The sequence below is a fragment of the Sander lucioperca genome, chromosome 1, assembly GCF_008315115.2.
Source record: "Sander lucioperca isolate FBNREF2018 chromosome 1, SLUC_FBN_1.2, whole genome shotgun sequence".
Taxonomy (NCBI): Eukaryota; Metazoa; Chordata; class Actinopteri; order Perciformes; family Percidae; genus Sander; species Sander lucioperca.
In genome coordinates this window covers 48,438,108-48,454,637 of record NC_050173.1, presented here as the reverse complement: position 1 = coordinate 48,454,637, position 16,530 = coordinate 48,438,108, and the positions used below count along the sequence as shown (strand labels likewise).

The window sequence follows — 16,530 nt, the reverse complement described above, 5'->3', positions numbered from 1 at the left end:
ACAAAACATTGAACTTGACTGTCAAAAGGAGGACTGCCTGTTGATAACAGATAGAGGTAGACAACTGAGAAGAGAAGAGACAGACAGTGAGCGATGGAGAGAGAAAGGAAGTTTATGGTTTAAAAAAGAGGTAAATATAAATATGAAGCTACTGCTAGCTGTGCATTAGCTTATAGCGCTGGGAAGACTGGACTGGAAACAGGGCAACAGCTAGCCTGGCTCTGTCTGAAGATAACAAGCTGCCAGCATTTCTAAAGATCACAAATTAATACATTCAGTAAATGCCGGTAAAAAATGAACTTTGGCTAGTATAACATTGTAAAGTTACGAGCCAATTTGGCCGCTGATGAATGAAGTGAAGCGTCGGCCAGCTGCTCAGTGTTTACAGATGGCTCTGTTTTCAGACATTTGGACGGTTTGGTGTGTGTTTGGCTTGGAAAGGAACGGAACGGACCAAAACACACCAGAGGAGCTGAAATGACGTAGGAAAATAAGTTAGAAAAAAAAAAATGTGGAGAGTAAAGTAAATGCTTATATTTTATCTACCAACCATCAACCCAAACAGATATTTTTTAAAGAAACATGGATGCTTAAATGTATTCAGCTGTTTATTAATAATCTAGTTTATTTTCCATGGGAAAAAATTGGTTAGTGGAAAATCTGATTGGCTGGTAACTTTAAAAATGTACTAGCCATGTTGGCTGGTGAAAAAGTGAATCTAAAGCCCTGAATATCTCGTTTGTTTATTCCATACAGGGTTGTTTTCTTGCATGTACCCCCCCTATAAATTGACAGTGTTGTTTTTGCACTTCTGATTGGTACGGATTAAACAAACTAGATATATAGTGTTAAATAGTGAGTGTTAGAGGTGCTGGCAGGTGATTTATATCACCTTTTGGACAGAGACAGGCTAGCTGTTTCCAGTCTATATGCTAAGCTAACCAGCTTCTAGCGATAGCTTCATATTTGTCATACAGAAATAAGAGTGGTGTTAGTCTTATCTAACTCACAGCAAGGAAGTGAATAAGTGTATTTCTCAAAATGTCAGTAGTCAAACTAATCCATTATCCCGTTAAAGAGTGGAAACAGGAAGAAAAAATAGAGGCAGAGACAGAAACAGAGACATGACCTAGACTACTCAGCATGGCTAATAACGCTGGAAATGTTTTTTCCTGAAGCGCCAGTCTCTATTTAGGAAGCTTTCCCACCTTGGCGCTGCATTCCTTGGAGTATTCACACACAATCTCAGCTTCTACCTATTTCTCCACACTACATCCACCTGCACTTAACGCGTCCCACTGGTGCCTTGTAGTTCAACACTCACGTTTGCATTTCAAAGCATCTGCAAACATAAAACCCTACTTTGAAATTCTTGTCATGTTCCATCATTATCCCATGGCACTGAGATTTATTGATTAAGTAAAAGATTGCAAACTCTAATTGGCGCTGAAATGCCCCAAATGCAAGTGGTTAGCTATTCTGATAGCTTAGGGGAATAGAGAAGTCCTACAGCATTGGCTTTGTATATCCCGTCCATAGAGAGAAGCTTTCAGTCTTCTCTGCTGCTGACAGCTCTGATACCAGTGAGCCTGAGTTGACCTGAGAGCAGAGCAGGCGCTACATGGCCAGGAGAGTATGGCTCGTGCTGTTTTTCTTCTCCTGAACCTGCACTTGGCCACCATGAATGCAGTATTAGTGTAATACAGTGTAAAATCCATATTATTATTGTATCAACACAAAATTTGCCTATTACAGAGTGTGTGAGTTTATCCCTGAGGTTAAAGGGATCAATGGTAGTTTGATAAAGATAGCATTGGAGGTAGATGGGTAATTGAGTGTTATTATGTGGAGACTAAGATTACAGTCTGTTAAAATCATGCAAATTTCCTTAGCGCTACCAGCTATATTTCAGATCAAGGTGTCTAGGACTTACTGGATGTCTGACTTTACATGGAGTCACAGTGTTAGTTTGCCTTTTCTGAAGATAATTATCTCACATCATTGGTTTAAAGCTTGAATAACCTCCCCGCCATTTCAAGTGGCAGCTGGCTAAAGACAGAAAATAAGATGTTAACATCGAGGGAGTAAGCAGCTTATTTATCCCAGGATTATTCTATTTTTCACCCCCTCTGGGATGGGGTACAAATCCCAAAGTCCTCATGGGCGAGTGATGAAGCAGCTGCTTTTCTAAGAAATCCAAAAGTGATTGTAGTGGGGCTCTGACTGCAAAAACCCCAAAATAATTTTCTTTTTTGCTCATTTTTATAACCTTGGCTCAACTTAAATGACTACGTCACTCTTCAGTGTGTGTCCTGCACTATTAATAATACAGTACATAATTAATTTCGCACACAAGGCATACAAGACAAAACATCATGTGCCCTTTTCATTAATTAATTTATTTTTGGGTGGGGGCAAAAAGGACATACTCAACAGACACCTTAACCTACAATATGCTTTGTCAAATCCTCGATAGGTGGTAAGTCAGGTCTTTATTTATGCTTAAGTCAGATTTTGTGTGTGCTTTTAATAAGGTTTTTTACTGATTCTCCAAATGCAGTGTAGTGCAGGTTGGTTTGTGCTCCCAGTCCCAAACAGAATATTGTGCCATGCTCTATAAACATTGGCTTCAAAGCATTTTAATTATACTTTTGTGACTAAACTATTCTTGAGGGACCATACAGCTAATGTCACACTTGTGATCATACACAGGGAAGGGATAACAACACTAAACCAAAACTGTGACCGCAAAGAGATGAAAGGGTGAATGTTGCGGAGATATAGGGGCCAATAAAGAGACAGTCTTTATGAGCTGTCTGTGCCTGAGAGGAACTTCTAACCTGACAGTGAAAAAGAAGGGAGACAGGACTGGAACCAGTTATATATATATATATATATATATATATATATATATATATATATATATATATAAAGAAGATCTGCCTTAAGCTCCGCCTCAGATAAGGCCTAGGACACAAAACAACAGAGCCGGAACGGGCAGACCTTCTGGGAAACAAAGAGTTGAGAGGAATGTTAAATTACAATTTCATGTCCACTGGGGAGACATGACAGCTGGCTCAGAGCCGAGGCGAGCAAACAGGGCCCAGAGTCTACGTCACTTGAATTCATACATGGACATGGCAGCCGTCACAGTCACTCAGGAGAGATTTATCACTGTGCGTCTCATGAGCAGTCCTGTGACATTTCCATTTGCCACATGACAGCAAGCCACCGGGCCAAAGCGTGGGCCACGTCGTTTCCTTTTCCTGGTGCCGCTGTGGACATGAACATTACTTGGTGCGTCAAAACGCTTATTTATTCTGATAGAGAGACAGGCAGACCCACAGACGGAGAAATGGAAATTAAGTTGAATACAGAGAGGCAAAGAGATTCAGAGAAAGTAGGTTATGCAACAGGGGATTGATGGGAAAGAAACCAAAGTGCAACATTAAGTGTTCTTGGCTGGCTGGACAGAAGATGATGGGGGAGGATGTGTGCATGTATTCCATGATTTTTTGAGTAAAATGGATGGATGATGGATGGATGATGGATGGAGGGCTATAAAGGTGAGATTAGATATTGAAGGAGCAATAGTAGAGAGGAGTGACACACAACTAGAAAGGACACTTGCTGTGTGTATGCAGGGATTTGTTCGCCAAGGATAACTGATTGCATTTAAAATGAAAAATGAACTAAGTGGTTAAAAGGGACCAGATACTGATTTATGGACCTTAATCAGCAAGGCTGAGACTGGAAGGCTATGTCCAGCAGTGTAGCACATACATAAACACATACCTAATGCAAGCCCAGCATTAAATGCAGAAATCTGCATCCTCTACAAATGAGAAATTGTGTGTAAAGTCCCTTGAAAGTTGTTAGTTGTTACTAGCTTCAAAGTAATTATGTTTGGATTCAGGACATAATGAAATTTCAGCTAGCTAATAAAGGAGTTAGAGAAATGGACAGGTGGCGAGCTATGGATAAACAAGGGCATTTAAGTGGTGAGAGAATTAAAAAGGAAAGCATACTGAATCCCAGGCAGATGTTACCATGCAGGCAGGTAGGCAGAGGCAGCCAGGTGGATGCTGACTAACACTGAGTTGTCTGCCACTCCAACATCGCTTGTCTGGCTATAATTATACATTAGCCCCCTAACACACGGATCAAACATTGACATCCTCCCCCTCAGGTGCTTCACAAACGTCTCAATTTGTCTCTTTCACTGTCAGGGACTCTGACTCTGTGTGCACACTGATTCACATGGTGGATGCAAATCAGATTCTCTTATGTTCATTCCACAGCGCTCCTCACCATTAACATGAAATATAAAAAAGACTGTTTGTCCACGAATACAGCCACCAGAACATGAAATTAAGAATAGGAGCGCTTTATAACTACAGTTACTGATGCACTTCATTTCCTGGGATAGAAACCGCTAGCAAGCAGTTATCATCAGGAGTCAGTACTGGAGAACACAGGCTGGGAAAGCAATAGACTGCAGCAGGTCGATAGCCTGTGCTGAAATCTCATAAGGCGTTATTAGTCTGTAAACCCTCAAGGCTTTTTTACACATGCTGGAACTCCCAGCAGTGGGCACTCGGGGGTCAGGCTGTTAGAGCAGAATCTTGAAGAATGATGAGCAAATAACCATTCTGGTCATCACCGTCACCACCATCACTACCAGTACCAGGATTCAGCTCCAGGTTATTATTTCCAGTAATCATCAGCAGCAATATTAAGAGGTCCAATGCATTTTCAATGACCCAAATGTGGACATCAGCAGCTCTCAGGGTTAAAGGAGTAATCTGCAGGAGGGAAGACACCCCATTTTCAATAAGGTTTTTTGAAAGCCAAATAGAGAAAAGTAGTCTTACTTGTTTTTTTATCTCATATGGGAGCCCTGTGGCTATTTTATGGAAGTGGCGAGAGATAGGAGACAGAGCTGAGAGGAAACAAATTCAGATGATGATACTGATGCAAGGAAATGGAGTGAGGATGGTGAGGAGGGAGAGGGCATGAGAGAATGAGACAGAGCTTCGAAGCCCAGAAGGAGGTACAGGTCAGTGTAAATTGGAGGGTGGGGAGGTAGATAGAGATTAAGGGCCAAAAGAATAAGAATGTGTGGGAGGAGGCCAATGAGGGAAAAGAAAAGAAGTGATATGGTGGATCAAACTGGATGTTTATGTGTGTGCATACAGTACGTGTGTGTGTGTGTGTGTGTGTGTGTGTGTGTGTGTGTGTGTGTGTGTGTGTGTGTGTGTGTGTGTGTGTGTGTGTGTGTGTGTGTGTGTGTGTGTGTCGAGGTAGGGGTCAATAAAAAAATAGGGGAGAGATGGAGTGTGAATGAGAGGGTGAGTGGCATAAACTAAGAAGGAGAGAGAGAGAGAGAGAGAGAGAGAGAGAGAGAGAGAGAGAGGGAGGGGGTGCACAGAGGCTGTGTGGAGAGATGAATACAGCTGTGTAGAGAGTAGGAAGGAGATGCACAAACAAGAAAACAAGCAACACTAGCCCACACACCAGGACCAAATGATAGAAGCAACTGTTGTTTATCTTTAGGTGGAAGAAGCATGGGATATTATCATTAATAACAAAAGGACAGAAATCTCAGCCACTCACAACATCTGGGACAAAGGAAGACAGAAGAGTGGGGAAGGAAACAAAAGGAAGAGTGGAAAGAGAAGAGGAGTGACCTGAGGTGGAAACAGGAAACCAGAAGACTGAAACAGGTAGGAGAAAGAGAGAGCCGTGATGAGACCAAACCTGAGAATGAGAACATTGTGTAAACATATTTTTTTTAACAAGATGGGATATATAAATACATATTTCTTTGGCATGTGCATGCACAGACTGAGCAAACGTAAAGAAAAGAAATAAAGAGATATATTATAAATCTATTAGCTGAAACATGGCTGAAGGAAAAGAACTGATAGGGAGTGTGAAAGCGGGATGAGAGAAGGAAGAGGGCATGCCTAAACCAACACCAATAATCAGCTGAGACTTTAGCCAAAGCTGCAAAGTGGTAAAGATAACTCATGAAACATATTGTTGCGTGAATGAATCATCAACTGGCATGTGTAGAAAAACAACCAAATGACATTCTATGGCTCTTTAACTTTCATTATGGCCATTAGAAAGAGAAAATAAATAGTGTTCATATGCGTCATTAATCACATTGGCAGAGCTGTGTAAATAATACATTGGAATTTAATGGAAATGCTTTGCTGAGGTCCTGGGAGCTTTTCAATGTGATGGCAATACCTGGAAACACAAACACATGAATGATAGATTGAGATTATTTGGTTGAAAGTAATACATAAGGAGGGCTAAGAATCTATTAGACTAACTATATGCAAGAGAAGATGAGTGAGTAAGTATAATAAAAGAGTTAGAGACAGGATTAATTATCAGGGGGGCTTTGGGAATAAACCACATACATCAGTAGGTGACAGACCATGTAAATATGTAGGTAAGTGCACTCATTGCTTCTTTATCTCTTTCTGTATTCTTAAGCAGTCACTAATATATTTATGGAGCAGGGAGGCAGAGATTGATATACGTTGCCACCACATTTTGTCTCAAGTATGAGGGCAGGGATACAGTTGTATAACACCAAAGGGTGAGAATGGCTGCTGGGCCACAAATTTCCCCTGAGGTTTGGGATCACATTCGGTTAGGTGCTGCCACCCTATGGTGAAACGATGCTACCCCATATAATGTAAATTGTGCAGGAGACAGATTTGTGGCTTTATGCGTTTTTGTTTGTCACATCTCCCTGAGCACAGCCGCTGACCTCTGCCCGCTGAGCCACAATGTCTGTGCAGCTGCAAACGCTACTGCTGCTGACGCTCTGCCTGAGCGTCACACATGGGTGAGAGACCTGCGGTCGAAAACTAATGTACAGGCTTCAGAACACATGCTGACATTGATATTTATGTATCTTCTGCTCCAACTTTTCTGGTCCATTTCCCCCTATATCTTTATTGACGTCAGCAGTTGTATGTATTCTAGCAACAGCTGGGGAGAATGGAACGACTCTCAGCTTCAGCCGACGATTCAGAAGTTGATGAAAGGATACAACCGCTACCTCAGACCTAATTTCAATGGTAAGAATGAGCTTGATAAGTGTTTGTTTCATTTCATTTGAAAACTGACTTGTTTCCAAATTACCTTGTGTCCCTGTCTTGCTCGTGCTAGAGGGCCCTGTGGAAATTGGGATGAGCCTTGACATCGCCAGCATTGATGCCATCTCTGAAATCAACATGGTAGCCTACACGTCGTCCTACTTTATTTTTGTGTGAGTGGGTGAATGAATGAGTGAATAAAAGTCTTCTTTACACAACCTTTTTAGGACTACACTGCAACCATCTTCCTTCGTCAGCGCTGGCGGGACTCCAGGCTGGTGTTCCCGGGAAATGAGAGCGTCAGCGTGGATGGACGCCTCGTGTCCTTGCTCTGGATCCCCGACACCTTCATCCCTGACTCCAAGCGCTCCTTCCTGCATGACGTTACAGTGGAAAACCGCCTCATACGCATATTCAGCAACGGAACTGTTCTCTATGCCCTACGGTACAGGTTTATGTTTATCAATTCAACATTTACTGACATTTGGTACTCTTGCACGTAAGATTTACAAATTCTGCTGAGCTCGTATGAGGAAATTGATCTGGAAGACGACCAAATAAAAGGGGTACACTTATTGAAAAATGCAAGAAGATGCAAACAGAAATGAAAGGAAGGGAAATGTACTCATTCACACTCACCCATTTCATGCTGTTTTCATAATTGTTGTGTTAATCAAACGCAAATTGGCCTTGGGTTCTACTAAATAAAGAAAGAAGAAAAAAAAACACTTATGCATCATTACTTAGTCATAAATTAAGGGAATGCCATGGAATTTGTGTGTTTTACTGTGCCCTTCAAACAGTTCAGATTGTGTTAAGGAAGATTAGCAGATTTCCCTATGGCCACAGTCAAAATATGTCACACTGATAAAAAACAGCATTGTTATGACTAGACAGCTTTAATTAGGACAGAAAGGGCAGTAGTGTGCAATGTGTTTCTTATTCTTCTTGAGTAGAGTCACATTTTGGTTTATCACTGTTAATGAAGTCTTATACATAATGAATGCATTGGATACAGAAATGTTTGACACTTCAGATATGAGTCTGTTCTTCTGACTGTTGTTGTCGGGAGAGTTCTTTGTGTTCACTAGTTCTTAACTGCCTGGTCGTACATCAAAGGAGTAACAGTGTTACAGGTTTCTAATGATCTTGCTATGAATACACAACAGCATCACGGCTACAATTGCCTGCAACATGGACCTGACCAAGTACCCCATGGACAGACAGGTGTGCACCCTGCAACTGGAGAGCTGTGAGTACCTGGGAACTCCATCAACCCTCCATCAAGTGTATAGATGGACATACGTCAACATACGTCACATACTCATCATATCACCATCACCATTTCCATCAGCATCATCATCATCATCATCATCATCATCATCAATGTTGTGAGTATCAAACTGAAGAGACAATGCTATCCTTAGCAGGTCAGATTCATCGAACCTTGTGTCTATCTGTCTGTCTGTGTGTGTGTGTGTGTGTGTGTGTGTGGTCAGGGGGCTACAACCTGCAGGATGTGGTGTTCTACTGGACCAGAGGGAATGATTCAGTCAAGGGTCTTGACATCCTGCGGCTGGCTCAGTACAGTGTAGAGAGCTACTATACATCAGTATCAGAGGCTGTGTATGAGACAGGTAGGACACTTCAACTCCCACAATCCCCCTTACAATTGGCGTTTGTTACATGCCCCCCCCCCCCTTTTCTTCTCCCTCTATTTCTCTTGAGGATGGAGGCCTGGTAGTTTTCGCAGATTTCTTTCTTTGTTAGTTTATACATTATTTTGAATGTTTTTTGGGGTCCTACAGCCCTTTTTGGGTTGACCCAGGCTTCTTTCCTTCTTTTGTTCCGTTTGGCAGTAAGCCTGTTTTTGTGAATGAAATAATTTTGCTTTAAACTAATCCTTGGGTATTGTTAGGGAACAATCCGATCAAGATTGTTTTGTGGGTGGTATTCTGTGATCTACTTTTTTTTCTCTTCAGGAAGGAAAAACAGTGTTACAATTTATGATACAAATGAAAACAGATGAGAAAGGCTGTGTTCAGAGTATTTTACAGAATGGAATGTAACATATTCACAACAGGTATGGTGTCCTTTAATATGTTAATGGTCACAACTGAGTTGAATTCTTTTGTTGTGGCCGTAACAGCGTTATATATAAACCTCTTGTAGAGCACAAATATAATACGTCGTCTTTAAAATCTGTCTCTTTTTAAGAAGCTGTGTCTTTTTGTGTCTCTTCATGCAGGACAATACCCCAAGCTGGTGTTGCATTTCACACTGCGTAGAAACGTGCTGTTCTTTATTTTGGAGACGTATGTTCCCTCCATCCTGCTGGTGGTTCTCTCCTGGGTCTCTTTCTGGATCAGCCAGTCCTCTGTCCCAGCTAGGGTTTGTATTGGTCAGTACCACAACTCTTACTGCGTTTCACTATAGGTTTAAGTATTATGATGTTAGTGCATTCATTTGAATTACTATCATAGAAATTGCTCATTATATATTGATTCACTGTATGACCTTATGTATGACTCAATAACATACTATCTCACAGACACGGTCAGACAGTTATGCAGAAAGCAGAGAGAATGTATTTGAATGCCATATATTTAAACTTTATCCTGTATTATTATGCAGCACAAATTTTCAACATTGAAAACAAATCCATTTGCTGGCTTAACCATTGCCATAACATAAATACTACCAATTAAAAAAAACATTAAAAAAAACATGTTTACATGATGTTTTAACTTATAGAAAATATGAATACCCTCACTATAGCCACTCATTAACTCCTGCAGGCGTATGTCAACTGATTATCAAATGAAGACGTCAGCTGTAAAGGACAGTTATTTGCACCATGTTCAGCAATGTATAACTTTTATAACTGTCCTGCATTCATGAGAATATAAATATGAATACATCATCACTTTAAACACATTTCAACACATGATTCGACCCTTACATGGTTTACGGACACCAGTAACCAATGGGATGAAAGAGCAACAGCAGAAATAATTACGATGACCAATACATTAGAGGATCAACCACTATCTTACATTATGAAACCCCAGCAACACTGCTGTGATATATATTCTCCAGGAGTAACAACAGTCCTGACAATGACCACACTAATGATGGGCGCCCGCACTTCCCTGCCCAATGCCAACTGCTTCATCAAAGCCATAGATGTTTACCTGGGAATCTGTTTCACCTTCATCTTTGGTGCACTGGTGGAGTACGCCTGTGCTCACTTCTATAACATGCAGAACCAGACTATTGAGGATGTATACAGGGTGAGGAAAATGTTAACATTTAAATATGAAGTGGAAACAAAACTTAAAACATCTAAGATAATGAAAACATTGTAATTGTCGGTCTGTCGGTCTATCAGGATCTTCTGAGGGAGTTCAATGAATCCAATGGAAACGGCTCCATCCCCATCGTCGGCTCCAACCAACCAAACCAGTCTGTTGAGATCGGCTCCCCTGCAGAGGAACTCACGGAGCAGTCAGCGAACAGTGCCACTAGGAACAATGTCGTATCTAAAGAGAAGGTGTCAGGACAGGGCTGCAGCTTGTCTTCAGTGAAGGACGTGTCACGTAGGGCAGCATCTGCCTTCACTGTGGAAAATCCGCACAACATCGATCGCCGTGCTCGCACGGTTTTCCCCACGGCGTTTCTCTTTGTCAATATCCTCTACTGGCTTTACTATCTCTTTCTCTGAGTGCTGGTTCCAAGCTGCTGCATAGTTAATTATTTCACCATCCTTGAAGCTGCTCTACCTCCTCATTTGAGAGCCAATACCAGTTACCACTGCCTGGATCTAAACCGAAGCCTTTTGTATCACATATATGAAACCTTTTTGTCCCAGACAGGGCTACAAAGTGACCCAAAAGCAGTTGAGTTAGGAACCAGAAATTCTTCTTTGTAGCAAGCTCTTTACTGAAAGCTATTTTTGATCATGCATGGATGGCTTCTAATATATTAACATGTAGAAGTGACGATACAAAGCGTGTATGTGATATTTCTTTGATAATTCCATATTACAAATGAAGATGAGTCAATTAGTTATAAACAAAAGGCTGCCTGAACTGTATCACACTAAGCTGTGTTGCATTGAATTGCCTTCATTAGGTGACTGATGTAGATGTTTCTTTTTTGTTGTTTTGGCTTTCATACATTGTATGAGACCATATACTGTGTATTTAGTTCATAGCATATCATGTGGAATTAAAAAATTAAACCAATGGATGAGAATGCATTGTAGTTCAGTATTGTAACAATAATTAATGATGACATGTTTGAGAATAAGACACACATTTATTATTCCCTTATCCAGGTAGGAGAACAGTAAAGTGCAAAAGTCAAGCACAGGTTCAGCAGAAAAGTTGTTAAAATAGGATATAGAGCGCAACAGTCCCGCCCACAGCGGGTTCCGGAAGTAAAAATAAATGCAATTTCTCCATTGACAGTTGCCGTATAAGCCATAAAATCGTAACCGTCGATGGTGGACTTAAAACCAGCTTGCCGACATGACTCAGCGATTGTACATGCTCATATAGACGCCAAAAATCATGGGGCACTACCCTTGTTTAGAGATAAATGTCTTTTATTCGCGATGTCTTGGATGAGTACTTCATTACCCACAATCCTGAACAATCCCACAGTGATGCCTCTGATTGGTGGAACTCATGCTGGTGATTAGGGGGGGGAGGGGGAGCTGCCTGCACAATCCGTCACGAGGATTTACGACACTGCATGAATCACGATCAGTTCCACGCTTCTGACGTTAGCCTCCACCGGGAAGCTAACGTTAGTTTAGCTAACAGCTAATTTGGCTAACCGCTAGCTGACAGCTTGATTCAGTCTAAAATAACGTTAACTCAAACTTAACACTGGATAAAGCCGGCTACATAAGCCGTTATATATGTTAACGGTTATTTTCAGGTTTTATTTTGAGGGTCTTTTAAAGTTATTACATGCTGTCTCAGCTAGCAGTTAGCCCAATTAGCTGTTAGCTAAACTAACCTTAGCTTCCTTTGTTCAGTGGTGCGCGGTGGATTATGGGATGAGTAGTTCCTTCGCTCTGAGATGACGATATGTACACAGTGTTGTACCTTTGACTTTTTTTGAATTTTCTGTTCGTTTTTTCACTCGAAATGATACGTTGTATGTTTATGAGTCACGTCCCATCTGGTTAGCCTAAGGCACCGTCTAAAACTTTTTATATACGGATTTTTCCAGACGTCTATGGGAAAAATGAATGGGAATTTTACTTCCGGAACCCAAGGTCTCTCGGACGAGGGGCGGGACTGTTGAGGTCTATAGTGGAGATTCTCCCACTCAGAAAAAGACAGGTTTGAATCACAGAATAGCACCACTTTCTTATTCACTCAATTATCTCTGACAGGAGCATTTAACTGTTTTTGAATGTGTGTGAAAGAGGGTCAAGTGGTTGAGGATTATTTAGCAGATGGTTTTACTGTTCAGCACAGCTTCAACCTGAGAGGAGAAGCTTATAAGCGCAGTCAAAAAGAAATGATAAGTCACTTAGCCCTCTATGGCACATAACTGAATACTTTTGACAGGTACGTCTTATGATGATGATGAGAAATGGAACCTTGAAGATACAAAACCGTAGTCTCACTCTGTACAGGCAGATACAAAAAAAAAAAAGATATATAAAAGGCACATCGTGGTATAAACTACCTCCATCCTCATAGTTTCCAAACACATGACTTTTCTCACATGGCACCCTAACTAAACATTTCACCGTAAACCACCCTGGATGAGAACACAATCCTGTTTTGCTTTACCATTACAACGCTGTGCACTAACTGTGCTTTTCATTACACTCTTTCATGAACTCTCTTCTCTTTCCTGTTTGCCACATTGGAATCTGTTTCACCAAAGACAACTGAAAATACTTGGATACAGACAGCGAGCAGTTCTTGGATTCCTCATCATGGAAAAAGTCCTTTCAGGAAGACAGAAGAGTGAATATTCAGTGAGATGTACCTCCATCTAGTGGCTAATTTCTTTCATTACAGTTTATTTCCTCAGTAAAGATGATCATTCTTTCTCCAGTCCTCTCCACGATGCTGCTCTTAGGTTGCTTTCTTTGACTCCCATTCCTGTAAAGATAGAACACATGTAGGTGATTTAGTAAGTGATAAGTAATAAGCAACATAAAACATAAATAGCACCACATTAAACAATTTCAGTTATGCTACTGTACTGTAATAAAGACGTAAATACAAACAAGCAAAAATTAAACTAAAATAAAAATCAGTAAAACAGAAAAATGGTAGAGCTGGGTGATATTGTTAAAACACAAGCCTTAATGAAATGGCTTCACAAAAATATTTTTATAGGTAGAATGAGTTAGACTATTCAGCTTTTGTTCACTGATTCTCAAAATCCAAAGCCACTAACTTCTTTAGACAATTATTTTTGACAATTTATATTTTGGTGGTCCACAGTAATGAATCAAAGTAAATCAATGACCAAGTAAAGGTGTCATACAAGGCAGTACAGTCTCTGTGATAATAAAAACAATTCCAATCTAAGTAGTTCATATTCATCATTCACTAGATTGCCTCGACCCATTTAGGTAGAAATATTGTGAAATGTGTTGTGAAAGCAGTAGTAGCTGAGCAAGGTGATATTAAACATGTAGTGACAGAATCCCATTTGATCATAGTCACTGAAAATACACTCACACAAGGGACTGCATTGTAAATGTCCAAAGGGACTGTGTGAACACCCATACTCTCTTTTTATGTGTGAACTGTAAACCCATTAGATGATGACACATGCTGCTGTGATCCTATCAACCCCCTGTGAAGCCTGAGAGAGAAATCTGTTCATATGACAGGCTGAGGAAGCGTTCAGGAAGTGACTGTGAGAGTTACTGACCAGTGAGATGAGTTACCTTTGCCTTCTGCATGACAGTTCCTGTAGAAGCATAAACAGATAGAGGTCTCCGACGCATCTCTGAGGCACAGTTTACTGGTAAAGAATCACTGTAGATATTCTGGGTCTTTTTGCTAGAGGCCTACACAAAAAGAAAAAGTAAAGAAGTAAATAAACAACGCGTATTCAGGCAGGTGTGCATGTAAACATGTTTTTGTGCACCTTTCCACATAGTGCAACAAATGTACCTGAACTGGGGGCTTCACCTCAACAGGTGCACCCAGCGCTCCGCCTGCCAGGCTCTTCTTGAGGTTTTCTTGGACCTGAGTGAGCCGGAGCTCCAGCTCCACCCTCTCCACCTCTTTAGCTCGACAGGCGTCCTCCAGCTGGGACACGCGCTTGTTCAGGGAGGACTTCCTCCGCTCTGTTACAGACAGACAGACAGACAGACAGAACAGTAGATGTATTTTCCTGTTCTTTTAGATGGTGTTAATTCTCTTAAAACAGAACATTTACTTGAAGTACTTGAGTATGTTTTACTACTTCAGAGGTAATTATTGTTACTGTCCTACATCTATAGATACTAGTTACATTGTTGTAGATTAAACTACGCTAAAGTAGTAACACAATAATCCAATAATGTAGTACATACAAATGTAACAGTGGCAGTTGTCACGTGATACCTAATGAGTAATTTGACTTGTGATTCATTTTGCTGGTGCTATGTTAGTAGACTTTTACTTGAAATGGACTATGTTTACAATCTGGTATGCTATTTTCACTCTTTCACCACTGCCGGCAACATACTATGTGAAACTACAGGGAATTAATTACATTTAGAAGGCATTTTCATAACCATGTTTTTGATTTAATAATAAAAGCAATTAGATGATTCATTTCTCCCTGTAGGGTAATTGTCTTCTCACACGGCCGTCTAATATCAGAGGTCATAGTGCAGGGTCAGATACAGAGCAGGAACAGAATGTGCACTTAATATGCAAGCCCTCTGGGCCCCGTTTTAGGAAGGAGGTTTACCAAACTCTGAGTCTAACCCTGATCTCTGAGTTGATTTACCCTGAGATGGAAACTGAGTTTTCAGTTTCAGAACAGTTGATATGAGTTGGTTCAATCAACTCAGAGTAGGTGCACCAACAAAAAAAGGTCTCCTACGGTTTGTGTCCAGGGAATACTACAAAAACGTTTCAGAGCGAGTCACACTCTTCTGACGGCGCTTTGCTACAGTGGCTTCACTAATATTCTCCGCATGACCAATGTTGTAAAGAAAACTGCCGTTTTAAAAACAAATTAATGTGACACAATTAATCTGCTGGGATGTAGAGCATGACCACGATGGGTGACGTTAGTGATATGAGGACGGATAAGGTTATGTAGGATACATAACTGATAGACTGGGAAGAAAAACCATACCGCTCTAATAGGTAGTTAATTAAAATAGCCCCCCATCATCACATACCCTCCACCATACCTAGAGATTGGCATGGGGTACTTTCCATAAGATCATCTCTCAATGCAGCTATTAGGCTAACTGACATAAAACCATGTTAATCTCTAGGTATGGTGAAGGGTATGTGATGATGTGGGGTATGGTGAAGGGTATGTGATGATGTGGGGTATGGTGAAGGGTATGTGATGTGGGGTATGGTGAGGGTATGATGTGGGGTATGGTGAAGGGTATGTGATGATGTGGGGTATGGTGAAGGGTATGTGATGATGTGGGGTATGGTGAGGGTATGTGATGATGTGGGGTATGGTGAAGGGTATGTGATGATGTGGGGGTATGGTGAAGGGTATGTGATGATGTGGGGGTATGGTGAAGGGTATGTGATGATGTGGGGGTATGGTGAAGGGTATGTGATGATGTGGGGTATGGTGAAGGGTATGTGATGATGTGGGGTATGGTGAAGGGTATGTGATGATGTGGGGGTATGGTGAGGGTATGTGATGATGTGGGGGTATGGTGAAGGGTATGTGATGATGTGGGGGTATGGTGAAGGGTATGTGATGATGTGGGGGTATGGTGAAGGGTATGTGATGATGTGGGGGTATGGTGAAGGGTATGTGATGATGTGGGGGTATGGTGAAGGGTATGTGATGATGTGGGGGTATGGTGAAGGGTATGTGATGATGTGGGGGTATGGTGAAGGGTATGTGATGATGTGGGGTATGGTGAAGGGTATGTGATGATGGGGGGGTATGGTGAAGGGTATGTGATGATGGGGGGGTATGGTGAAGGGTATGTGATGATGTGGGGGCCAAGGGAACTTTATCAGGATGCATAGTATCCTGGATCCATGAAATAACTGGCCTTTAAAAATAAACATCTGCCTGCCTCTATGGGAATTTAACATAGGGGTGTACTGACTAATGACCCCTGTATTTTAAGGAACATTTATTTATTTACGATACATTATTCATTCATAAAGAAAATTGGTGTCCTTAAAGGTTGGATATTTCCTCATTTTTTTAATTAAGG

General features: G+C 41.1%; 2 protein-coding genes and 1 long non-coding RNA gene across 8 annotated transcripts in view; 1 reads left to right on the top strand and 2 right to left on the bottom strand.

The window, feature by feature from the left end:
• Positions 1-5,480: 5,480 nt before the first annotated feature.
• LOC116052055 (gamma-aminobutyric acid type A receptor subunit pi) lies at positions 5,481-11,367 on the top strand. Of its 2 annotated transcripts, none has more exons than XM_031302536.2 (10): positions 5,481-5,726; positions 6,783-6,868; positions 7,009-7,103; positions 7,195-7,262; positions 7,349-7,566; positions 8,291-8,373; positions 8,621-8,758; positions 9,370-9,522; positions 10,221-10,414; positions 10,513-11,367. In XM_031302536.2, exons 2-10 carry the CDS (start codon positions 6,810-6,812, stop codon positions 10,843-10,845), a joined length of 1,341 nt encoding a protein of 446 aa, XP_031158396.1. In that variant the 5' UTR covers positions 5,481-5,726; positions 6,783-6,809; the 3' UTR covers positions 10,846-11,367. The 2 variants fall into 2 exon arrangements, with proteins under 2 accessions (XP_031158396.1, XP_035860936.1); XM_036005043.1 differs by having other exon boundaries at positions 7,015-7,103; positions 10,513-10,845.
• Positions 5,720-8,293, bottom strand: LOC116052056. The gene is made up of 4 exons (XR_004105482.2): positions 7,761-8,293; positions 7,604-7,663; positions 7,341-7,495; positions 5,720-6,258 (listed from the first exon to the last, which is right to left on the bottom strand). It is a non-coding gene; the product is annotated as an uncharacterized LOC116052056 (long non-coding RNA).
• A 1,082-nt stretch (positions 11,368-12,449) lies between the features above and the next one.
• afap1l1a (actin filament associated protein 1-like 1a) overlaps positions 12,450-16,530 on the bottom strand; it is a 37,724-nt gene continuing 33,643 nt past the window's right edge. For all 5 annotated transcript variants that reach the window (XM_031302529.2, XM_031302530.2, XM_031302532.2 and 2 more), the window contains exons 17-19: positions 14,285-14,460; positions 14,056-14,178; positions 12,450-13,255 (exon numbers count right to left, since the gene is read on the bottom strand). In XM_031302529.2, the coding sequence (XP_031158389.1) occupies positions 13,229-13,255; positions 14,056-14,178; positions 14,285-14,460 (326 nt within the window). In that variant the 3' untranslated portion in view covers positions 12,450-13,228. The remainder of the gene's footprint in view (positions 13,256-14,055; positions 14,179-14,284; positions 14,461-16,530) is intronic.